Genomic DNA, 27,040 nt, shown 5'->3' on the forward strand with positions numbered 1-27,040 from the left:
CAATAATTCAGATGAAATAAAATCAAAAAGTTTTTGCCAACAAACAAAACTAACATGTACAATATTTATGCTCATCAAAAAATATCTGTTTAAAGACTAGAGATCAGTCAAAAATTTACAAAATTCTTGAGACTGAGTTCAATGGGGGATTCAGTGTACTAAAGTTGTCTTGTCTGTGTTCATAAACAGCTCGAAGTACATCCACTGGTTTCTTCTCATCCTCTTCCAGATGGGCTCCTTCCTGCATCTCATAACGATTCATCAGCAGATTTCTAAAGGCAAACTGACTCAATCCTAAGTCACTTGTCAGTAGAGCCACCCAATCAAATGTGAACTCCATAATAGCTTTCTGAAATGTGTTGAACAAGGAATATTTGAAATACATGCAGTATGAATCTCAATGACAATAGCAATGAGATCTCTTGGTGTCATTAACTTGGTGTCATATTAACTAATATTTTAAATATTCTTTAGCTTTTAATGTCAAGGCTGGCCTGGTGGTAAGCTTATTTGAAATCTGAGTAAAATGGGTTTCCAGGTTACTAAAAATAAATGGGCACTGTAACACAACCTAAGGAAGTAAAGGATGGAAGTTTAAGAGATGGGCAAAGTAGTAACCATGGTTTTTAAGCTATAGTTTATTTTCCAACTATACAGCTATAAGACATAAAATAAAGAGGGGACTTATAGAATTTGAGGGCTAGAAAATTGTGTTAGCTGTTGAGTAGCGTTGAAAGGGGGATTTAAAAGTGTTCCAAGCGATATACACACATATTTCAACAGTAGCACAGATATCAGGGATGTGCTTTTTGAATTCAAGCACAGCCATTTCATTGGAATATACAATTGCCAAACTGATGGGCCTTAAAAGAATCTGTGCATACCTTATAATAGGGGGTTGTGGGCCCTTCATTTGTAGAATGAAAGATACAAAAAAAGGACACAGAATTGGGGTGCTAGAAAATTGTTTTGGTTGTGGGGAAGCGTTGCAATGTGAGCGGTTTTATCCAGTTTAAGGCAAAATAAACATATATACCAACTATTAAAACAGTAGCATAGCATGGGTATCAGCTAGTATAGTAATGATAATAAGGCAAAAAAATTCTCTAACATTTCCCAAATGCCTAAGTCTGCAGAAGATAGCACTAATAAAATTAAAAAGTCATCATACAAATTAACCTGATTAAAACTGGATGATCCAAGACTATCCATCTCCTTGACAGGGTCAAAGGCTGAAGTTTTCTGATGTTCTGTCAAATCTAATTTAAAGCTGTTCTTTTTCTGTCTACTGTCTGTAGCAGTAACCAGAGGAGGAGAAATGTCCATCTGTTCCAGCAGCCAGGGACCATTGTTTCTGACCAAGTTACAAAGTGTCTTCAACTTTTGAAAACCTAATCAGAAAATCAGTACACAAACATTCTTCATTTATTGTTCCTATTTCAGATAAGTCTCAGAATGTGTGATGAATCCTGAGACTATTCAGATAAACCAGCATTTCTCAACCCATTTGAGACAAGGGGGACATTGAAAGTACATTATTACCAATATTACAAAATGTGTTACTTTAACACAGCAATCAAGCACATTACATAATCTCTCAAAATGAAGCAACAGCCTTTACCAACCTGTTCAATGGGTTTGTGTCAGTTATAACTCCAGACAGCTAGTCCAACTGACTCTTATAGGCATATATATCCAAACTTAGTTAACAAGAAAAACATAGAAAATACTTTTAAAAAAAACAAAGCTTATATTAAGTGTAATTGTATCGATTAGTTTGGTAGTTTGGATCAGTCATGTAATTGTATGTATAATCGACCTAGGCATAATAATCTGTGTGATTATAAACATTTTTACCAATTGTTTTTGTTTAGCTTTTAGCCTTTCTCACCGCACTATGATCCTATCCCGTGTCTGGACCAGTTGTAAAAGGGGAGGGGAGAAAGGGGTATCTCTGTGAATGTTTACATGATTGTTTTTTAAATACATAAAGAAATTTTCACTCAGGGCTCAAGAGATTTCAAGAGGACTAATTCAGCTTATACCACATCTGTCAAGTATGATTTCTTTCATTTATTCAAGATACCAAACAAAATAATTAATTACCAATAGTTAATTAACTAATTGGTTAATTTTTTAATTGACTCTTGTGTTGTCATGTAAAAGAAACAGTTGTGCAAAATTTCTGTTCCGAGATTGGGGGTGGGAGAAATAATGTGTACAAACTTTTTTTTAGCAACTTGCTTTCAAAGAGAGCACCTGGCAGAAGGTGGCTTCTGAATGAGACAGCTGGAGATTTCTTACACAAGGCCACAGATACACATTTGAGACCAAACAAAAATATATGCTGCAGATGACAGAGGGAGATGGTGAAAAGAGAACCTAAATCAATCACTGTCAAACAACAGTTATGACTGTGCTGGACAAAACCATGTGAAATACTGAACTCCTTATTAATCTTTGGGCTCTAAGAATAGCCTTATTATCATGATTAATTTACTCGTTTTTAAGGAAATTCGTCATGATAAAAAATTGAGGCTGAAAGTAATCAGAAATTTCTCCTTTTTTTTTTTTTTCAAGTAACACTTCAGCAAGAAGCTGTCCAAATCTTGACTTTCATTTATATTCACATTCAAAAACTATGGTGACAGAAACAGCTTTATACTTTATTACAGCAGCAACAGCTTCAAACTGCTTTACCTTTTGGTGTGTCCATTATAGTTGCAGCCATCACAGAAAACATGTGATCTTGAAATATTATTGTAGTCGAGTCACTTATGTCTGTACTGGTATGGCTGTGAAATCTAAAGGTTCATATAAAAATGCATTGCTTGAAAAACTATATTAGCAAATTGGAAATAATCAAACAAATATTAAAAATATATTATAAAAAACTGTTTAAAAGTTCAATTTAAAAACAATTGTCTTGCACTAATTGAAAAAAAATAATTTTGTAAACTAAAACATTCAGTTTAAACTAGAACAAAAAAATCTATGCCTTTCTTCATGACTTTAATTTTAACTTAGAATTCTTCTTCTAATAATAAAATGTTGAGATTTCATCCAATAAGGATAGATAAGAAAATGTTATATTTATTTTTTTAAAATCTAATTGAAAAAAAAATGCCTTTTAATTTTCAGTTTTTTAGTTTTAAATGTTTGTCAATGGGACATTATAAAAATGTTTTTTCAAAACTCCCCTTCCATCAGGATGCTATTCCATATATAATAATTAATGTTTATCTTAAAGCATTTGTTTGGCGCAAGTGAGCTTAGGAATTAGGATGCATGTAGTTTCTTTTTGCCTTGTGAAGCTTCTTTCCCCCCACATCCCAACCTGAAGCATTACATATAGTGTTAAGGAAACAGTAAATAAAATTATGTCTGTAAAAGAAACTGTATCAAGTTTTAATAAGGTCAAAAGCTAATAAATAACTTAAAGGGAAACTTTGATGGTTTTGACAATTTTCAAATAATATGTCTTTCAAATTACAGATAAGGAATATATAATTCTTTTTATTTTATTTTTAATAATAACTTAGTAATTAATATTTTTCTGACATAATTTTTCTAATTTTTCATCAGAGTGTCCCTTTCCATAGGCATGCAACAAACTTACTCATCAGCGATGTACGATCTAATACTTTGTATTTTCATCTGAAGCCAATCTTTGTGAACTTTGATAAATCTGGCAGCAAAGTGTGGAGTGAGGGGACCTGGGTGGACAGACAAAACTTTGAATAGTGTTAGGAAAAATAGTGATCAAAATATAACCAAATAAAATTTTCAGAAAGACAAAAAGATAAGGGCACATTTCTTATTCTGTATGCTAGGACAAATTCGTACAAGTGCTCCTTCTTCCCTAGTGCCATTAGAGAATGAAATAGGTTGCCTGAGTCAGCGAGGAAAACCAATGATTTGGCAGAGTTTAAATCACTGATTAATCTGCATGATAAGATTGACACATGAAATGCGTAGGACATAATTACCTTCTTTTAATTAAATAGAGAATGAAATAGGTTGCCTGAATCAGCCATGAAAACCAATGATTTGGCAGAGTTTAAATCACTGATTAACCTGCATGATTAGATTGACACATGAAATGCGAAGGACGTAATTACCTTCTTTTAAGTAACGTCTGTAATCTATATAATGAGAGATGAAGATAAGTGATCTCAAGCGAGGTTAAATATTCATGGAATTAATGATGGACAGTGAAGCTTTTAAAAAAAAGACTAGGTTTGAAATATGACAGAATAACAGGCTGCTATTTGAGACCAGATGAATCCTGCCAAGAATTCTTAAAGGGAAACTCCGATGGTTTTAACAATTTTTGATATAATATGTGTTTTGATTTATAGATAATGAATATATTATTCTTTTTTTTTATTTGCAAGAATAACTTAGTAATTGATGTTTTTGTGACATAATTTTTCTGCGCATCCAAAACGGTCAGATTTTCACTGAATTTCTGTGTGACGTCACGAGTGTGCACTCAAATCCTATAGATAGGGAGGCGAAAAAAAAATTATCTTTGATAAAAAATTTTTTCGTTAGTACATCATTAAAATACTTTAAAAGAAATTTCTAATGGTGTATAAATTATGACTGTATGTTTGACAGTAAGAAAGTTATGATTTTTTTGTGCAGTTTTGACCTAACATTGGTTGACATGGAAAAAGTGATGAGAGAGCTTGTCGCTGGCTCAGCCGGCGAGACACACCACCAAGGTCAAAAGTTAAAAAGTTGGAATTGAGTTTCATAGACGATAGATCTACTTATTAAATAAGAAATTTAATAGTAGACTAAGTAGATCTAGTATTCGTAGTAAATTTCTAGCTCACAAATATGATTTCATTTATATTTATGAACTTCAGTTGTTTAAAATGTCTCAGTAGTATCATTAATTGAATTCTTTGGCCTGGAAATCCAATGTATTGTTGGTACTGCACCTGGTATTAACTTCAATTTTTTTCAAATCCCATTTCCACAACAATGAAGTTACTGAAACATTTTCTCTAAAATGGTTTGAGCATAAACAGGAACTAGCTAATGCCTTTGTAAAATATTTGCTCTTCAGGCGAATACATTTTTCCCATTTTCCCTTTTAAAACTTCATCTCTTGGAAACAAATGAAAAGAGACACTTATTTCTGTATCAGCATACTTGCTGATTTTATCTTTGTGATTGGAACTACTGCAACAAGCTGAAGAACAGTATTTCTTTTTCTTCAAGTAGAAATAGAGGTTTAGATCTAGAATATTATTTATAAACAATGACCGATTATAAATCAACGTGGAGACTAGATCTAGCTGTGAAGCGTAACAATAAATGCGACCCGAAAGATCTAGATAGTTTATCGGTTATATAGGTCTAGATCTAAATTTAGCCAACGCAGTTGTGACGTCACGTCTTTTAAAACTATAAACATCTCGCAGAACCCCGTTTTTTTTTTTAGATGTGAAGAATTTTCTGTCTAATTTATTAAATATAAAATTTTCTGAGCATTTAAATAAAAAATGATATAATGTTTACTATTACAACTTTTAACGCAGAATTTAACTATGTCAATAACTAAAATTTGAAAAACTATCGGAGTTTCCCTTTAAGCTCATATTAAATATCAAAAGACAAACAAAGCGATATAACTCAAGATATGTTCCTATTTTATGCTGTTTTGTTAGAATACAATACTTTTCTATATTTGACAAAGAATACAACAAATAGAAAAATATGTCTTACCTTTGCCATAGACCAGAACATGAAACAATGTATCAGACAAAGTATACATATAGCTCCTGGCATCACTGGAGATCACAGAGCCCATTTTGTCCAGTCCTGCAGCCAAGTGACCTAAGCGTATCCACAGAGCCCAGGCAATGATCTGTGTAAACAAAAGAATAAAATGTATGCAAATGTTCAAAGAAATAATAAAAGAGAAAAAAAAATGTCTGATTTTCTATTTTTAATATCATTGAAGGACAAACAAAAATTCAGTACATTTCCTTATCCTATTACAATATTGCTTGAAAGAGCTAATTTCAAAAGAATTGCTTAATAAAGGACTTTCATTCAGAGCATAAAAATAGATTTCAGAAGCCTATTAGCCTTGACAGGTTGGGGAAAGAACTTCAATGATGTTTTTATGATCACTGCAGCTTGTTCAAATGTGAGATCAGAAAAAAAAAAAAAACCAGAATGAAAACAATTGGAAGAACAAACAATATCTCATCTTTATATCTTATCTTAATGGAACTTTCCTAAGATAGCCCTAGCATTGTAAAACAACTATAAAAAAATCTTTAAGGAACTTGACAACAGATAGATATATCTTTAAGAAACAAAAGCTTGACCTGAATAACAGAATATAAAAAACTAACAAGGTAAGGGGAGAATGATGTAATGTGTTGTTTTCCCTGATTGAATATGACAGAGGAAATACTGGAATATAGGCAATAAGGGATAATTTGAATATTGAATATTTGGTGGGAAGCGTAGTTGAGAGGCTAAGTACGCTTGAACTTAGCTTGGCTACCTATAATGGAGGCTCGAGGTTCAACACCCGACTCGGGAAGAGTTGTGTTTACTGAGCGCCTAAAGGCATCACAGAAAAACCTTCTCCTAGATACCTTCTACCGCCCAACTGAGATTGGACAAAAGCACTCTGAGCATGCTATAAGCATGAAAGTTGCACTATATAAAAGCCATAATTTATTTATATATTAAATCAACTAATACACAATATATCAGAGTACAAATGTGTAAATAAAAACAGTAAAATAATATTAACAGTAATATACATGTTAGAAGTACAAAACTGACTAACTGATTTACTGATTCACTTTGTTTGTTTGTATTTAAAATTTCTTTTCCAATCTCTTCAAGTCCTCATTGCATATTTATGATTGGTCAACATTTGATTTGGTTTCTCTTGAAAACTTTGCTAACTCTTGACACTTACATGGAATGCCACACAATTGTAACTGGTCTTGATCCCTTGTTCTTTACAATTTTGGTCAATGGCATTAAATAAACAACAAACAGCAGCAGGAAGCACCACCACACATTTTTCTATTTCTGTGATGACCAGCTGGACACAGTGAGTAAGAACTTCTCTGGTATCTGGGTACAAAATGGAAACAAAATAAATAGGCTTTTTTTTTAACTTCTACATTTTCCTACTAATGAGAATAAAAATAGCTCTACTAATTCAATAGTTTGGGAAATAGAAATACTAAAGAACGCAAATATTATTTTTCTTTGATTTTATAGACATTGTTTAACTAACCTGGTGGTTTAGGATGATCCCTGAGAGAATAATTTGGAGGACAACCACATGGAAGGTCAGCTACATAAGAGATGACTGGCCTGATATATTTCTCTGATGTTTTCACACGGTTGACATAACGTAGCATTGGTTCTATTGTTCTGTGTCACGGAAATGTTTTTATACAAAAATATTGTTCCAATGATTTAAAACTAATTAATCTTAATAATGTTTGTTTTTTTTCTTTCTCAGGGTGTTTAATTTAGCAATTAAATTAACCTGAAAAAGCATAACTAATTTCAAAATGCTAAAAAATACACTATTTCAAAAGATTCTTTGTTTCCCAAAAATAATAATGGCAGATAAAACAATACTGATGTCAGTATTATGAAGAAGTGTGTAGGGATAATATTATTTTTTTTGTTGTGACTTGTGCCTTTCACATGATTTTGCCACCATGTGCAATGCTAAGTTGAAGAGACATTCTAAGTCAGACTTTAATAAGGAAGGCATTGTGTGGAGATTATGTTCAAGTACTATTAGTGTGGTGGAGAAATAATAGACAGGGGTTCCTTGGCTAGATGAAAAAAGTTAATGTAAATTTAAAGATACCTGATACACTGATAAGTCTCTGTATTTACTTAGGTTTATATGATGACTAACATCTATTTCAATTTAGAAAATTTGATTTATTCAACTGTTCTGGAAGGATGGTGTATTTTTTAAATAAAATCAATAATCAGATAATGGAGGGATTTTTATTGCAAATAAATGATTTTATTCTCATTAAATAATGATGGCTGCCTGGTCGTGCATTATTCATACTGGGTTGATGTTCGGTCAGGTCAATGGTTTCAGGTTTCTATACTGTATTCTGCCATCCCCCTCCTGTGGGAGGTTTGGTCTAGGTTGTAGATTAGCTTTAACTATAAATAAACATCCAAACATGTAAAACATTTTACAAAAAAACAACAATGAGCTGTAGTTGATATAACTCCAACATTTTGACCAATCTGACCAGAGACCACGTAGTAGTATACCACCTGAACCATACAAGGTTTCTGACAAGAATGAGACTTATTATTGCTTACTCAATAGCAGGCAAAATCATTAGTTATACTTTGTAGAGAGGTTTATGGAAATGCTTGGTTATTAAGTCTGCATAATAAAATATTATGATTAAAGCATTTTTTTTTCCAGAATTTGTTACTTTAGGTCACTGTTGAGTTAATAATACATTATGTGTTACTTATCAGCTTGTTTAGGTACATCAGATTCTGCCCCAATTTAACCAATATATATTACACTATATTACTAAAATAAATGTAGTGTCTGCTAACTAGATTGTTTTACTTTACAAGTTTCTGTCATTTAGAACTACACATTATTAAGTCCTAACCCAAACCAACTCAGGGATGGCAGGGGATGGCAGTAGGCAGGATTCAAACTCAGGGCCTTCAAGGAGAGAGCTCTAAGCACATTTCACACAACCAGGCAGCCATCTTGGATTTCATGAGCATAATGAATACAACTGTGATTGTGTTAACACCAGGTAGAAGTTTGAATAGGAGATTACTTGCTTTATAAAAATTTAAAGTTTTTAAGAAAAAGGCTTTCAGCAGTGGACAGTCAGCAAAACTTACTCATCCTTTAATTAAAAAAAAAAATGGCACAAAAAATTATTGCCAATATAATGCAAAACTAAAGGAAAAGTTAATGATGAACTCAACCCAAAACGATGCTTACAATCTTACATTCCTGATTTAAGCTTCATTTTGAGGGGTATTGTCACAAATCCAGTAGCATGTTTAAAATAATGTATTAGTATTTTTCATTCATTTAGTTCATATATTAAAACATGAACTCACCTATCTATAAAAGGATCCAGAATTTGAAAAACAGATATCAACCATTCAGGAATCTAATGACGAAAAGAAAAAAAAAATACTACATGTTGAAAAACATATCAATAGCATTGATTGGTATCAAACTGTAATCTCAACTATTGTGCAGCAATACATAGTAGGAGGCTAATGAGTTCAGTACTTACTGTCATTCTTGGAGTCACTTGTGGATTCTTTATATTAAACATTTCCCAAATGGCACATCTGTTGAATAGTTAGAACTAAATAGTATTCATGATAAAATGGACCAATAAGATAATCTTATCTAGATATACAATATAAAAAAAAACTCAAAAAAGAAACTACTCTACATAAAAATAAACAAAGTTACAAAGACTGTGTGGAAACACAAATTCTAAATCAGCCCCCGAAGAGGTCCACCCAGGCAGGTAAAAAGGCAGGTTTCAATATTTTCAGAAAGAACATCAGAATGAAATTCTATAAAAGACAAATGATAGAGAAGAATGGAGAAAGAAAGTTGACTGATCTTGTGTGGTGCCCCAGCGGTCCAGCAGATTAAAGGAAAGGTGAAAGTGAAGGTGAAGTTAGATGTGAACCTGGCCTAATTGATGGCTTATAATGAATATCTAATTCATCTAGTTGTCTTGAAGTAATAAAAATAATTTCCCTTAAAAATTTTAAATTATGTCCAACTTATATGCATACTAAATAGATTTTTTCTCTTTAAAAAAAAAGAAAACTTTTTTTTTGTAAATGTAGTAGTTAGTATGACAGAACTTACAATAACTTAGCAATACAAAATTAATAAAAGAATTTTTTTGACAAAAAAATGTAAAACCATTTGCATAAATATGGTAAATGGTTATCTCCCCTTCTAAAGAGCCTCTAGTGTTTGTTACTATTAATAGTGAATAGTTGTAAAAGTGATGTATTTTTATGAAAAAAAAAAATGCTTGCATAAGTAATTTAAAAAATTAGATTTTTCGCTTTCAGAAAAGAAAAAATTAGCCGTTGCATCAGAACTAGTTTCTAGTTTACGAGATCTAAATGTGACGGATGGACGGACAGACATTCCACAAAAAACTAATAGCATCTTTTCCCCTTTCAAGGGCTGCTAAAATTACAAGTCAAGATGTACAGACCTGTCAATGGTGGCCACTACACATTTGGCCAGAGCATTGGGGAAGTAATTTATATGGGTTATGACATGAACCAATGCATCAGAAACTTGCTGAACATCAGATGGATTCTCAGAGTCTATTGTCACACTGGTCAGATCCAAACTGAGGGACATAGGACTGGAGTCCAGAGGAGAACTGGAGTCAGTGGAACTCTGACTAGAATGCAGGTCAATTAGAATTGCTGGAGCTGGGGAGATTTCTGTACTTATGCTGGTGGCCAGTGGAGCTTTGGTTCTAAATGAGAAACATTTTGATACATAAGTAAAATCTAAAACAGCCAAAGTTACTTGCAACATTTCAGTAGAATACATTTCAGCATTAAAATTATATTTCAGTAGAATATATTTCAGCATTGAATTTTTTTTCAGCTAGTCTTTAATATTAGTATTGATAATTTAACTTTGAAAAAAATTGTTTTTTACATTTCTAAATAAGCATTAACAATTAATTATCTTAATAGTGATAATTCTAGAGGAAGAGAAAAAACAGTGTCTTATTTAGAAAAAGAAATCATGTGAAACATTAGGAGACTTTTTAACTGAAATAGTATCCAAATTGCAGAATTTGATAACACAGATCTGGTGGCTAATAAGATCTAGTTAGTGCTATCCACTAACCGGAATACAGATAATTCTAATTGGTAAGTCATTATAATTTTTAGTTTTGGGGAAAAAACTTGTTACTAATGTACCTGTACAACTCATTTACCTGAGTGTATTAGCCAACTGTGAGGTCTGTGTACCTTCTAACATACAGCTTCGTGTTAGCAGTAGTACACACAAATTTTGTTCCTTCATTAGTAGAGCCTTGAATGAATTGGAAAGAACATTGTTTGAATAGGATTTGATGAAACTAAAGTGTAGTTTGATGTAAACCAAAAAAAGTAACAGACATTGCATGGAGCAACTCACTTGAATTAACAGTGCCCAATCTGTCTGGGGTTGGTTTAGAAACAGACTCAGGTGTAGATACAGTGCTGATGCTGTCTGCATGTCATCATAGCTACATTACATTGGAAAGAATAAAAATTATTTTAACATATACTCACATATATGGCACATATCAGAAAAATATTTTTATAGTTGTCAAACTAATTTAAAAATGATACCAAAATAGTTTACATACATATTAAACATAAATAAATAGCAGCACCAGGGACCAAGTTTTTAAATGAGAGAAAGTAGTGAATTAAATGGACGAAAATAAGGGACTGCGCCTACCAAGGCTCGAACCAGTGACCCCGGAAACGATAACACTGCCTAGCGATAACGCACTAAGCAGACTTAACCTCTAGACCAGTGGTCTTCAACCTTTTTTGGCCTACAGCCCCCTTTTCGAATTTTTTCTTTACAAAAATCCGCCAGCGCCCCCCTCTAAGAAAAACAGTTATAAAGAAGCGTGAGAAGGCAAATTTGAACAAAATATCATCTATCTATTTAGTTTTATGTTGTCAATAACACTTATCCCGCTTGGGAGACGACCGCATGCCAAAGGCGATTGTTGTGAACTCCTTGGCCTATGACTGACGAGCTTTGAGGAGGACTGAGTTACAGAGGTGCCCCCCTCCCCCGTGAGCGCTATAAAGATTTATTCAGGCGCCATTTCGCTCTCACTGGCATAGAGGAAAGTACCTGGCAGCATTCTATGGCAGCAGATAGCCTCTGAGAGAAACAGTTCGAGAGCTCTTACAAAAACTGCGGGACAAACATTTGATACTCAAAGAAAAGCCAGCATACAATGGCTTTGTCTGCATAAAATTCTGGAAAATATGTAGGTCGCAGTTGGGTTTGCTTAGTTATGTGAAACACTGGACTCAGCCGTAATCTTCAGAATTAAAGGCAAAAACAGTCAATATTATCATTATGCAAAAATTATGTCAAATAATTTGCAGTGATTACACACAAAAATTAATTGTAAACCTTTTTTTCAAATCCTAAGAATAGTCTCCGTTAAAATTTTGGAATATTAGGGCCTACTGTTTTTAGGTTTAATTGTAAATTTAGTTTTACTTTTTAATGTAAATATTATTATTGCTGAATTCACTAAAAAATGAAATTAAGCTATTGGTAACCTTGTGCCTCCTGCAGTCTGACAATATTAGAAATTTCAAGCTTTAAGTTAGCCAAAGCAAGGCGAAGGTCTCCTCTAGTGGGTACATCCAGCCTCTTTCTTTGCTTATTCATTAACTTTGTTACGCACTAAATCTAGGTTACCCATGTATGTTGAAAAACTAAAACATAATTCCAATTTCGACCACAGTTTTGGAATTTTACTGAAACATTTAAATGCAGCCACATCTCTGTTGTGCCTCCAGGGGCGTAGATAGGAATTTCCATCGTTTGGGGTCCAGGGGACTTGACATCTTTGGGGGCCACTGCATTTTGTGAAATATCAAATTAAATTAATTAAAAAAGCACTAATTTGGGCCCCCCTTAAATGGGGGCCCGGGGAATTTCAATTTCCCACCCCCCCACCCCACCCTAGGTATGCCACTGTGTGCCTCCTATGTTTACATTCTTTTTACTGAAGACATAGTTTTGTAAATCTATTTTTTCATGCAACTCAATTTGAACGTCAGTAACAGATGTTTAATAATTGTCATTTATTATCAACTGAAAATGACATCAAAGTAGAACTTACTTTTTTTCTAGTGGCAATTCACTAAATCTCACAGAAATATTACATGATATCCCAGTGAGTTTTCATAAAAATATTTAATCAATGTTTTTTGTTTTTAAAAAGTTAAATTATTCTATTAAATGCTACCTTTTATGTTTTTGCAATTAATATTTTAATATCAATCTATTAACATATCTAGATATAATATAAAAGGCGCATTACCTAGTTTGTTGATCAAATCTTAAACGTTTATACGCGCAAGATCCAAGGACAATAAATACTCTCCGATCACAGTAAAAGAAGTAAGAATTTAAAAATAGAAAATGGGATTCCCGAACTCATTTTCTAATGCTGTTTCTGTTCTTAAATTTGAAGCAAGTTAACTATAATTTGTCTATATTTAGTTTCCCAGCTTTAATGTTGAAGAATTTTTTAATTTGTTCTGATTTAGAGCACCTTTAGTTTCTTCTTTCCGTCTTTATGCACAGCGCCCCCTTACCGCCCCATTTTGTGCCCAGCGCCCCCCTACCGCCCCTTTGGCTCTCAGTGCCCCCCAAAATCTAGAAATCGCCCCCTAGGGGGCTATATCGCCCCCGTTCCGTTGAAGACCACTGCTCTAGACCACCGAATGTCCAAAAAAAAAAACATTTTTCTGGTCCAGAGTTATTTCGCTCGTATGCAAATTACCACCCCAGTGGTCAATGGTCTCATGCCCTAGCTAGCCTCTCCCCCAACCTTGCTACATCCGTTCACCAACAACTTCAATAGAGCCGACACAGACAGCCGTTATCAACAAACTAGTATGAATTTTTTTTTCTATTTTACAAATTTTTTGCTACATTCAAAACTAATGTTTAAAACAGAAACTGGACTTACTGTTTGGTTCCTGAATGTATTAGTGCTGGCCATACCCAATGCAGCCACTGTGTGTTATGACCACCTTCTGAGTTATCTCCACTTCCTTGACTTTCTAACTTGCGATGAAAACCTCTCTTAAAAACTCTAAAAAATGTACATGTACAGTTTGAAGTAAAGTACCCATTTCAGACCTTGTTATCTATGGAACAGATAATGCAAAGGTTATCTGTTGGAGGCCCACAATTAATGAGGATGTCATGTGGCCAACACAATAACCAACTGCATTACTTGCCAAGGGCTTTACCACTCAGCCACTGCACCTCCCAGTTTTATATATATGACATTACTTTTGTAAGTGAGAGGAAGTTGATTTTGCTATTTGTAATGTATATTATAGAGCAAAATTTTTTTCCTAATTGAGAAGAAATTTGTTTTTTATGCTCTATTTAATTTAGATGTTTCTAAAAAAGAGAACAGTTCTAAATTAAAAAGATGTAGAAAGTTTTACTCTTCAAGTTAAATAGCAATTTGAATTAGCCATTGATATAAGAAATCTAGAATAGTGCTTGGTAGAAAGTAGTTTGTAGTGTTGTTTTTTTTCATCTTTAACATGAGAGGATGGCCCTAAAATGTATGGGGTCACGATTCTGATGTAGATGTCTAGCAGGTGGGCAAGACGTTGGGACAGTTGGAGAGACTTGCTCAGAACCGAGACGCACTCTAAAACAATACTTTGAGATAAACTTGATGAACAAAATATGGTGAAAAAACAACTACCCTTTATTTAATTCACCAGTTTTTATTTCATTAAAAATATTGTCTTCTTGTGCTGCAATTATATTAGTAATTGATACCAAAATAGTTTACATACATATTAAACATAAATAAATAGCAATATATATGTTACGGAAATTTAAGAACGATTAATAGATATGCCATTGTAATTGAGCTATGACCATGATGTCAATGTCTACAACAGACAAGTCTGTTACCTGTACAGTGTTTCAATGGGAGAAGCAACAACAGCCAAAACAGCCAATAAGTTGGAGCACAGATTGTGGATGCTGTAATGTGGATGTTGATTGTGACCTGCATCCAGGTACTGTGAGAGAGAGTAGCTAGACTTGAGTAAATGATCAGCCACACATAGCAGAATAGCTGTGATGTCATATCTGAAATTAAACATTAACTTTTTCAATGCATTTTCTAAGCATGGAGTTAGGAAGAAACATTTTCCAAAAACATTTTAAGATTTTTGAAGGTTTGAGATAATCCAAATATCTTATTGGTTTACTAGAAGACAAGCTCCTAAATTTGTTCAAAAACAAACAAAATATAGAACAGCTAAGAAAGGTCAAACTATCCTTCTCCAGGTGTTGCTGGTTTGTTGACAGAAGCCATTTGGTTAGGAGAGACTTTACTAATCCAGCACTTGCCTTTTTTTTTTTAAAAATAATGTTGCAGATTTTTTGTATTTTATAAAGTCACATAAAAACCTAACTGCCCGATTTAAACCAATGTAACCAACAAGAAAGAAATTGCCACTTTAAATCAGCAAAAAGATGACTTAATTCAGAATAAATTAAAGAAAACAAATGATGGATTGAAAAACCTGAACTGTTTAGTTCTACGTCGACTGGGTTTCACTCTAGAATATCTCTGAGTCAGTAAGAGCAGTGAGTCCTGAAGTATGGAACCAAAAAGGCTCTGTGCCAGTCTAGGTGGAAGAATGGCCCACATATCATGCTGCAAACCTCGCAAGTGGTAGTTCCACATCTGGATGGTGAAGGAACATCGTTCATCCTGAGCACAAAGAAAATAACTTTTCACTTTCTTAAAAATAATACATTATTAATATACAATAATGTGAATGATCTTTTAAGTACACAACAGTGATAAAATCAAGTCTAAAAGTGAGACTGAATTTAGGCCTTGTCAGTGCTTTTTTTGTGACGGAACGCACTGGTACTGCGTACCGGCACCTTTTTCAAAGTGGGGAAAAAAATTATTATTTTCTCGTATCTTAACATTTATTATTAATTTATTAGTAGTTATAAATTAGGCAATCCGTCACTCTGAGTACTGCTGATAAGCTCTAACAGTCTAAAAGAGCACAGAGGACTGAAGTTAAATATTATTGTGGTAGCATAAGTTGAACCAAACAAAAAAAAAAAAAAAGTAATGTTCCCCTTTCAGACCTTGAGGTCTATAGGGCAGATGATGCAAAGGTCATCTGTTTCTGTGGCCTACGGTTAACAAGGGTGTCATGTGGCCAGCACAACTACCAACCGCCTTTACTTTTCCCTAACTAATGTCAGGTACCCATTAGAGCTGCATGGACTCAGAGGCGCCCGAAGATCCAGAAATTAAAAATCCCAGTCTTCACCAGGATTCGAACCCCGGTCCCCGGTTCGGAAGCCAAGCGCTTTACCGCTCAGCCACCGCGCCTCTAAAGTTGAACCAACCTCATAAAAATCTTTAATTTCACTCCAGTTTCCACTTTCAGCATCAGCCAGCACAGCTATAGAGATGAACTGGTGATGTAGCTGCAATAAGTGTTTACCCAGGCCATCAACTAGGTCAGTATACTGCTTCAGTAAACTGGACATGAATTTTTTACTGCAATGAAAAAGAACCAAAATACATTTTAGAAAGTTATAAACAAAACATTGTAATTAATCATTTCATGTGACTTAACCTTTTTTTTTTATCAATATTTTCAAAGCATCATAAAGTGAGTTTTCATATTGCAATAATTAATGAATTAATAAATTAAAGATAAAGATCAATGTTTAATCAGCATGCCTTTGTGTAACATTATGCAAAATATAGTTACTTGAGTACAAGAAATGTTCTGATTTTAAGGGACATTAATGACCAAACTCTCTAACTTACCCATTGTCTTCAGCAGAAAGGACATTTTCTAAATAGTTTAAATAATTTTTTATGTGCACAGCATTGGACATAATGATTAGCAACTGTTTTAATTGGCCTTTATGAGGCAAGTCTTTGCTTAACTGTAGAAAAAAAAAACATAAAGGGGTAACAGATAATAAGATTCTAGGTAAATAGACAAACATATATATCAAATTTCATTTTTAATTTTGTATAATAAATAAGACCAACAAAAAAAAAATAAAAAAATTGTAGTCTATAGAATGCACTTTTTGAAATAATGTTTTAGAAACCAACTTACTGAAACACAATGAAGGTTAAAATTTTTGACAGCAATGCCGATAGAATCAATAAATGCCATTTTAACAGGAATCAAACATCCTTCTATGCCACCTCTTGCCAGTGGAAGCAGTTCATTAACAGCTTGGATAAAGTCTTGTGTACCCTGGCAGAAAAACAAACATTATGATTAACTTTATATGATATACTTTATATGATATACTTTATACTTCATTACAATTCACCAATAATAAAAAGTAGTATTAACAATCACAAAGTAACTTACTTTTGAGACAATCCTTGGATGATCTGTCCCATCCTTCAACTGGACAAAGTCCACTTCGGCCATTTCTAAACAGTGTTCTGTGACCCATTGGGAAGTCTCATGTGCCAGAGATGAGGACATTGTCAGGTCCAACTTAGTCTCAATGGCTGTGGCCAGACTAGGGGCTATCTTCTTGAAGATCAGTCTCCAGTCCCATCTACATTTGTCCTCAGATCTGTTTCTTTCCACAACTGAACAAGACAAGAAGCAATATTTAATATGAATACTAAAGTGAGAGTGGTGCTGTCAGTAGCCCATTGAAAAGTGTAAAGTTACTCATTGAATGTTTCTAACTTCTTAAACATTTTGTAAGGTTTTTTTTTTTGTTTTGTTTTTTTGAAAGATCAAGTTCAAGACTCTCAAGGGTTACAGAGAGGAAGACATGGGGAAAAGAAGGTTAGTCATACATAAGGCTCTCTCAATAAACTAAAATATGGTAAATAAATGTTGGTGAAAACTTTTCAGTTGGCATTGGAGTACATTGAAGTTTCATTGCAAACATATACAGATTTGGATCATTATTCCCCCTGGAGTCTTGAGAAAGTCTTTTCTTTGCAAACATATACAGATTTGGATCATTATTCCCCTGGTCTTGAGAAAGTCTTTTCATTGCAAATAGAAAAGCAAAATGAAATGCATGATGGGAAGATAACTGCCCAAGAAATCATGACTTTCTTGTTCATTTTCAAAGAGGTAACATAACTTTATAATTAAAACTTAATTAGTTTGAGGACACAGTTTCAGTCATGACCAAAATGGGGGTGGGGGGGTGGGGTGTCAAATCCTCTTATTAAAACCCCTGATAAAAACTCTGCAGTTATGCATTTACGTTTCTGTCCAAGTCCAAGTAGTGGCTGTCCTTGAGACTACTTGGAGAAAAGTGAGCCATTCAAATCTGGCAGGTTTTGTACTGATCTTATCAAGGAAGGTATTCTCACCTACTCGACTCTATGGTTGTAAAAAGTAGAGGATGTTGAAGCTAAATGATAGAATTCAAATCAATGTAACCAAATAACAAAGCTTTAAAGTTGTTGATCATTTACCTTTTGGAGGTGGTGGATTGTCTGTAGGAGGCAAATGTAGGACAGGGCTGGAAGATTCATTGGCTGTGTCTGTACTGCTGAAACTACTTCCTAAGTTTAATGAGTGACGTTTCAGTTCTGGACTGGAACTTGGTTTTAAAACACCTGTTAGTAACAGTGCATATTAATTAAAAGCTAGTAAGGTTTGCATATTATACACTGTTGTAATTGATTGAAATTTTAACTAATGTATTTTGTCCACAATATTATTTTTTTAATACTAATTAGCACCCAACCTATTGTGATTTGTTCTTCTCTTATATGCTGGTTTACTTCAAACTGATACACTTTGTATAGAGCGGAACATAATAAATAGTCTTTTTTTTTTTAAGTAGCTGAATACAAAAAATGAAGTTATGGCCATGTTAACAAGCATAAAGAATTGAAAAAAGGCAAAATATATAAACACTAAGATTAAAGATAAAAGAAACATTGATACCTCTAAGACTTGATTTTTTTTTCACTTTCTTAGCTGTTGGTAAACCTGTGACCTCCCAAGAAGTCATCTTGGTCAGAGTATCCAGGAAATCCTCCAGCTTCATCAAGGACATAGCAATGTGTTTTAGTGCAGTCATGCAGTCCTTCGGGAATGTCATGCTGCCTTGTTTCTGTAGACACAATGGTAAGATATTAGTAATGCAATTGTTTTACTTTTACTTAAAGTGTCAATATTGGCCTTGATGATCAAAGTACATATAGCTAAACCAAGAGGATTAAACAGGAATACTGATTTTCAATTTTAGAATCTCCATTATTCTACCAAATTCAATGATTTATGATACTTTTAGCAGAAAGAATATTTCATTCTTTATGTTGGCTACTAGTCACCTCTATCTTACATCATTTTTATCCACACAGATTGCAAGGCCTCATAGGCAGTATTGGAACTATGAAATTTAACTGTGAGATCAGAATGAAATAAATCATCCAGGATAAATGTGAATGAGTAGTAAGACTTGTGAACTACAATTCTTTAAATAAAAAACAATAAAACTGTTGATACACAAGACACCATGCGCTAACAGTTTGACCAAGCATTTTTTGTTTTAAATCTATTACTTCATACTAGATAAATGGATAAGTAATTCAGTTTCTGTAATCACCTGTAATTTTGGACCAGCACTTTTGTCTTTATCTGGTTTGTAGCTAGATGCTAAGAACATTGTGTCTAGACTTTGAGAAAAACTTGGTGTCTTGGAAGCCCAGGGTTCATTCAGGGGTACAGCTGTTAGGTGAGCAAATCAAGAATGTGTATTTCGTAAAATAACACTGACTAAAACAACTATCATAAGTTCAAAGCCAAGAATGTGACCTAAATGTATGTATGTCCTACCACCCAAACTTCCTCGCTGTCCAGTCTTTGGCTGTGGGGACTTGCTGCCTGCTGCATCAATCTTTGCAAGACCATGATCACTTTTAGAAGATTTGACCACTTTTTTGTTAAAGTCTCTGATGTCATCAGCTATCTCTTCCACCAGCACTGACATTTCATCTGAGTACTTCTCCAGGTACAAATCATGTAGAATTCTATACATACCTGGTAATTGATGAAACAAACTCTAAGATTTATACTTATTTATTCCATTGAGACTGTTAACTAGTCATCTACTTGAGTGTTCTACTTTTTAAGAAATACTTATAATTTGTTAGTGGGACTTCTTTTAAGTATATATTCTAGAAAAAAACAGAAAGGCAACAAAAAGTAATAATAAATTCTCGAGGTTCGACTCCTGACAACTCTGCCCAAGTTGTGTTTACTGAGTGCCTAAAGGCGGCACGGAAAACCAACTCCTAGATACCCCCTCCCCCCCCCCCCCACTGGTCCACAAATGAGATTGGACCAAAAGCGCTCTGAGCATGCTATAAGCATGAAAGTAGCACTATATAAAAGCTATAATAATAATAATAATAATAATAATAATGTCACAATGGGCTCTCTAGAAATTGAGGATATGTATAACTTGTATATGAAAAAAAAGCTATGATTAGGGTTGAGATTAAATATATAGGAAAATTATTATTTTGAAGAACAAAGGACCATCGATTAGCAAAACAATTCTATAGTCAAACAGGAAAAAAAACAACAACTACATGAGTAATTTGACTAACCTCCAATTTTTTTGAAAACACCAGTACACAGAACAGAAAAGTCTTCCTCAATCATTTCAATGATCTTGTCCGCTACCGTCATACAGTTACAACAAAACTCTTTGTAGTTCACATTCTCTGAATCATTGTCAGGCAGCAAGGAACGAAACAAGATTTCTAACTGTTGGCTTCTCACATTTCTGTAGGTCACCCAAGCATCCTCATCACTAGCCAGGGTCCTGAGCCCACCAACCAGCTCAAGTCTTCTCTCTATGACAGCCCAGGAGCTTCTCAGGTTCTGACCAAGTGGTGGTATTTGAAGCAGTTCGGTGATAATGTGCTTTTGTATACTTTTGGTCAGTTTGAACCATTTATTTTCAATCAACTGCAAGTAATAAGAAACAGCTAAAACTAATTTGAAAATACTCTAAAAAGTTATTTAATTTTTTTTTTATGTCAAAATATAAGAAGATGCTATGTATAATTGGCGAAAGATGAGGTTTGCAAATAAAAAAGGTATTTACTGCTCTGAGCTTCCACAACAAACACATTCCCATGTCTTTCAATTTTTGAACCTATGGCTTCATGTCAATGTTTACTTGAATTAAGTTGAACAATAAAAATAAATATTTATTTACTTAACTGTAACGACTAGGCGCAATCCAAATGTTTCTTCAAAGAAAGTAATTGAGGAGCAAAAGTCAACTAAAATAAAAAGAAAAAAAAAAGAAAACTATTTCACCTGGTCACCCATATCCAACTGAACATTTAGTGAACTGGAGGACTGACTGATGATACTGTTTGGGGAACATCGAAATGGCAGGAGAAGTCCTTCTTCAGATGCTAATCCTAACATTTCTTGCAATATAGATTCTTCACTGCCAGGATTTTTCTCCAAAGAATCACACTTACAAAAAAAATAATTAAAAAAAAATATATATAATCTATAGATATGTTACAGCACAATCAGGATGATAAAACAAAATTGAAATTTAAATGCTAAAGTAGCAATTTATTTGTATCCTTGTCTGTTATGCCAATGACATGCTATTTAATTATATATTTACTTTCACTATCATTTGTGATAGACAATAAAAAGATGATGAACATTTTATAATAATAATATAATTTACAAAGCACTAAAGTAAATAGCAAGCTTATAAATAAAAACAGTAGATAACTAGCTTTCAACTCACCAGAGCTACAATAATTGCTACAGCCTCATCTGCCACTGGATCATAGCAAGTGTCTTTTTCAAGAGTATGACTATTGCACATGTAACCGAGAGCATCTTTTGGTGTTGAGAAAGTCTGACTACTTGGAAGATTATTAGCAGATGTAAGGATTGATTGCAAACAAATATCAAGTCTGAAATTTGAAGTAAATGAAACAAAATATATTAATAATATTGTTTTCTCTTATTTTGCACTTACACACAAACATTAACCCAATAGCTCCTATTTCTCATTAGGAAAAATTCTTCCCATACCCTAAGTAAGAGGGGTAACTCTGAATTTTTAAAAAATCCTAAAAAATAAACATGAAAAAATAATACAATTTAAGATCCAATACTAATAAAAAAAACTAATGACTTTAAAAATTAGAATGATATGCCTAGTTTAAAAAAACAACAACTTTTAATACCTTTAGAATATAAAAAAGCTTCAAAAATACTCATTTGGGGCTATAGGCCTTTTCTTTTTAAAAATTCTTTAGGCAATAAAGAATCTTTTGGTTTTTACTAAAAATAGAGTCAGTAATCTCCGAAACAATTTGTAATCATGTCCACAATGAGACTAGAAGAAATCTTTTATTTAAAAAGCTTAGAGCAAGGATATTGCAAAGGGGATTTTAAAAACGTTCTACAACGGTTTAGGACAAAAATGAGAAAACATTACTGACTGCAGAAGGAGCTTTTATGGGTTAATATCATTATCTTAAAAAACGTTAAAACCCAATGAAATGAAAGGAAACCAAAGCCACTTTCAAAAAAAAAAAAAAAAAAAAAAAATGTGAATAGAAGAATAATGCCTCGTCTTTCTCTAATTTTTTAAATACCTAAATACACTGTAGATATATCTATATATATTTTTTTAAATATATATATTCATTATAGAGATAGAGCTAGTCTAGATTTAGAATCTAGAATTAGTAGTCTAGATAGATATATATGTTGGCCTCATTCAGTGGTAGAACAACTATGGTTCAACTCGTGGAACACTTTTTCATATGACTGTGGGGCCCTATTTTAGAGAGACAAGTCCGTCCACATGTAAATATAGCAGGTTTAGGTGGCTTTGGCTTTGTTGGTAGAGGAGCCAGTTATTTTTCGTATGGCACGCTTTTCTTCTTTTCACTGTCCACTTTCTTGGTCATCATCTTTCTCCACATAGTGCGGTCTAGGGCCATGTCTTCTCAATGGTCAGTATCAATATTCACTGTTTTGAGGACACATTTTATTACATCCACGTAATGGAAGTGGGGGCGACCAGTTTTTCGCGAGCCAGACGCAAGTGCCCGTAAAGAATGACTTTTGGGATGCTTTTGTCCTCCATCTGGTGACCATGTCTGAGTCAGGGCAGGTGGCATTGTCTGAGCTGAGGACTGTAAAGATGCTGGGAAGACCCACTTGCGCAAGGATGTCAGTATTGCACACTCTCTCTTGCCATGTGATTTTCAAGATCCTTCGGAGGCAGTGCAAGTGGAATGAATTTAGTTTTCTCTCTTGCTTTGAGTATGTAGTCCATGACTCACTGCCATACTCAGAATGCATGCTATGTAGACCTCCATTTAGGTCACTGTAGTGAGCTGCAGCCTGCCTTATGTGTTTTTTTTTAGCTCCTCTTCTAGAGACAAGGTCATCTTGAATTGTACATCCAAGGTAGCAGAATTCATTTTAGGCATCTAGCTTGTTATCGTCAATGAGGATGAAGGGTAGCGCTGTAGCAGTTGGTCTCATAATATTTGTTTTCTTTGTGCTAATGGTTAGGCCATACTCTTTACAGGCCTGAGAGAAGCGGGACATTAGTGACTTTTAAAAGCTCCTCTTGTGAGTGTGCTACTACCACTGCATAGGTCGCGGATACAGTATCTCTTATGATATATCATTGAGTATATTCAAAACAGACTGTTATGTAGTCTAGAATATTATTAGATCTAGACTCAGATAATAAATAGCTGATTATGAGAAGAATTAATATAAGAATTTAATTTAATAAAGAAAGATCCACACTGAGTCACTGATCACAGCCACAGATGTAGTATAATATAGATCTATCTAGAATCTAGATCTAATCTATACTTAAATGTCTTAATATAGTTATATTATAATAAGTTATATACATTACATTTTTTTTTACATATAATCATATAGATTATATATAGTGATATACAAATATACAGTATATTATATACTACTATAACTTATAATTATTATTTTACTAATTATTACTTTAAGTTTAAGTTAAATACTTATTGACTTATACTAAGTTATAGATCTAGTTCTACTATATTGTAACTAGATCTAGATTTATTAATTTAATTAGATCTATAACTAGTATTTAACTATAATGTTAGTAATAGTATAATTCATATTAAGTAATAAGTAGATCTAATCTAGATTCTAGATTAATCTAGAATTGGTAGAATCTAGATCTAGATCTAATCATCTTTATCTAATCAATTATAATCTATCTATAAATTAGTATTATTAGTTTATTAGATCTATAATATTATAGTCTACTAAACTAGATATAATGATCATATATAAAAAATATAGACTATTACACAATATCACTATAGACAGTATAGATCTATTATAATCTATATATAAATAATAATAATATTAATATATCTATTCTATCTAGAATCTATATTTAATTGATGAAGTCACATAGGAAATCCTATGCCGAACTGGGAGTCGAACACTTAGTGAGGTTGTGACTGAGCGTCGCATGAGGTTTGCGGGACATGTTCTACGTCAAAATGAATTACGCACACCAAGAGTTGCGATAACCTGGAAGCCAAAACGAGGAAAGCGCAAACAGGGACGTCCTCGTATTACCTGGCGACACACCTTCATGGAGGACCTCAGAACAGTGGACACCAGATGGGAGGAGGCTTCAGACATTGCCAGTGACAGATCATTATGGAGACAGCTTGCCGCCCAATGCGCCGAACGGCGCGGGAGGACCTAAGTCTAAGTCTAAGTAAGAAGTCACATGTGACATTCTATGATTCTAGTGTAGTCTAGAATCTAGATTTAATTTATATGGACTAGTTATATAGATCTAGATTCTATATTTAGATCTATACTTTTTATTTATTTATATACTAATATATAGATCCTAGATCTATCATTTAAGACATTTACTCGACTCAGAACTCAGTCTCAATACTTCATTACTTGACAATACTGACTCACTGTCGTGTATTGGAATCCAGCTGGCTATCAATGTCGGCTAGAAGACTGTGCAATGATACAGAGCTGGGCACAATGCCTTCATGGAATAAGGCAGCAATAGGGGGGAAATAGTCAGTCGGTCCGTTTTCTTGAGTGTACTGAGACATTTTTTTTTTTTTGGAACCCCCTTTTGAAACTCAGAAATTAAAAAAACAGGAGACAATATTTTTAGTCCTCCATTTTGTTTATACCTTGACTACAATCACCTCCCTTTGTTGAACATTAAAAAGCTAGATCACATGAATGTTATAGAACAAATAATGAATTATTAGTCCAACTCTAACTCTATATAAAATGGCATCAATAGGAAATACCTATATCAAACACTAAAGATTTGTTGGAATAACAGACAAAAAGTTAGGACATAATCCTATACATATGACATTAAACAGCTCACAAAGTAAAGCCAATTGATACATTCCAGCAATGAACTAATGTCAGAAGTAAAGGAAAGACTAGCGTCAGGCAACAGAGCTTTCTATAACACACAACTCATACTTCAAAGCCAAAGTGTGAAGACGTAAAGCCCAAGATAGTTCAGAATGGAAAGGTGTGTTAGAGCCAGCCAGGGCACTCTATGGGCTGTAGTGCCACTGGGATGGATGAACTATGTATTAGTAAAATCAGTATCAGTGGCGTAGCGTCCATGGCGGGAAGAGGTTCAATGAATCTGAGCCCACGTTCAATAGGCGCTCACTGCTTGTGCCATAGCTTCAAGGAATGATTTTCTAACGGCAATGAGATTCAGATATCCTGATGTACTAAATCTGTTAACACAAATTACTTTGTGTTCCTCAAAGGAAAAAAAAAAGAACGCATGGAAACTGCAGAACTTATAGATAAATTAGAAACGTTCGATAATATTGTTCTGCTTAAAAAATTGTCAGCGTAGTCAGCGTGTCGTAAGTGTTTGAAAGCGAGAAGCTAGATGTACACAAAGCAGAAAGTCAACGGAAGAAGATCTAGATTGAAGTAACAAAACCAACCACTGCTCTGATTGCATTGAATGTCTTTTGGTAAATGTACTAATATATTCAAATGACTCAAAAGTTTCATCTCAGTTTACATTCGTCTGATTGGGGTACGGGGCTCACCAAAATATTCCTGAACCCGGGCCCACGGGTAGGTCTACCTTGCTACGCCGCTGATTAGTATTCTCTATAAATTATACAATATTTGATCAAAAGTAATCCGATGAAATATTTATACTAAATATACTAGCTAGTTCTATGTCCAAAAATCTAGTTCTAGTGTTTTATTTTTAAGAAAAAAAAGTTGTTGTTTTTAAATCGAAATATCTACAAATCTAAGAACTTTTGTCGGGAACGTGACCAGTGATCAGAAAGACGAGGCACACAAAACCAGTGATCAGAAAGACGAGACACACAAAACCAGTGATCAGAAAGACGAGACACACAAAACCAGTGATCAGAAAGACGAGACACACAAAACCAGTGATCAGAAAGACGAGACACACAAAACCAGCGATAGAAAACATATTAAAAGGGACGTGCCCATTAATGAAAGAGACTCATTCAGGCACAAGACAATAAGGAATGGAGAGATGTGATGGTCTACAAAAGTTGTGTGGTACCACAACGGTGTAGATTGTAGATGACTGACAAGTGAAAGTTAAGGTGTAACTCTTGCCAGCAAATGCTTATTCTTTTATTTTTACTAGTTATCTCCTGTAGAGTATTTATATTACACAAATAACAAACTAGTGTTTAAGAGGGAAGACATATTAGGAACTCCGTTTATTACGTAAACACAAGCGGTGTTGCACTGACGCGCTAGTGTGCAAATGTACATATAATACTATTATGTTACATCTCCCTTTCAGTGTCTTTGTAGGCATCAGTCTACGGTTTAAATTTTTAATTCACAGCTATATTTAAATAATTAATGTCAGTTAACCCTTACTTATATTTTACTTGGACAGCCTACATGTTTACTTACATAATAAAAAAAAAGGGTGCATTGAAGAGACTACAAGCTATTATAGAAACAAAGTATAGGACGTAATCATCTTCTTTTTTGAAGTAACGTCTGTATTATATAAGATAAGATAAGCTGCTATTTAGTCAATAGGGTTTGTTGGACTAGTCCGTTTCGTTTC

General features: G+C 33.7%; 1 protein-coding gene across 2 annotated transcripts; it reads right to left on the reverse strand.

Annotated features, from left to right (window-relative positions):
- Nucleotides 1-32: 32 nt before the first annotated feature.
- On the reverse strand, nt 33-25,237 carry LOC106075200 (uncharacterized protein KIAA0825 homolog). 2 transcript variants are annotated; one of them, XM_056029915.1, is made up of 27 exons: nt 24,883-25,207; nt 21,656-21,827; nt 21,202-21,366; nt 20,481-20,844; nt 19,705-19,908; nt 19,475-19,596; nt 18,811-18,979; nt 18,333-18,476; nt 17,251-17,480; nt 16,987-17,130; nt 16,686-16,807; nt 16,256-16,409; nt 15,403-15,593; nt 14,783-14,962; nt 13,809-13,934; nt 11,225-11,315; nt 11,022-11,119; nt 10,275-10,547; nt 9,318-9,375; nt 9,136-9,188; nt 7,289-7,428; nt 6,962-7,122; nt 5,743-5,884; nt 3,620-3,716; nt 2,701-2,804; nt 1,180-1,391; nt 33-349 (listed from the first exon to the last, which is right to left on the reverse strand). In XM_056029915.1, the coding sequence occupies exons 1-27, from the start codon at nt 25,026-25,028 to the stop codon at nt 116-118; spliced, it is 4,296 nt and encodes a 1,431-aa protein (XP_055885890.1). In that variant the 5' UTR covers nt 25,029-25,207; the 3' UTR covers nt 33-115. The 2 variants fall into 2 exon arrangements, with proteins under 2 accessions (XP_055885890.1, XP_055885899.1); XM_056029924.1 differs by lacking the exons at nt 33-349; nt 1,180-1,391; nt 2,701-2,804 and adding an exon at nt 4,404-4,502 and having other exon boundaries at nt 24,883-25,237.
- Between the last annotated feature and the right edge of the window lie 1,803 nt (nt 25,238-27,040).

This window comes from Biomphalaria glabrata, chromosome 1 (assembly GCF_947242115.1).
Source record: "Biomphalaria glabrata chromosome 1, xgBioGlab47.1, whole genome shotgun sequence".
Lineage (NCBI taxonomy): Eukaryota > Metazoa > Mollusca > Gastropoda > Planorbidae > Biomphalaria > Biomphalaria glabrata.

Excerpts from the sequence above, each read along its gene's own strand:
- LOC106075200 (XM_056029915.1), bottom strand. The coding sequence starts at position 25,028 with ATGTCTCAGTACACTCAAGAAAACGGACCGACTGACTATTTCCCCCCT. Across the intron at positions 11,120-11,224 it reads ATTGGGCACTGTTAATTCAA|GCTCTACTAATGAAGGAACA; the intron begins GTGAGTTGCTCC and ends AATTCATTCAAG. Across the intron at positions 9,376-10,274 it reads GTAGTGGCCACCATTGACAG|ATGTGCCATTTGGGAAATGT; the intron begins GTCTGTACATCT and ends ACTATTCAACAG.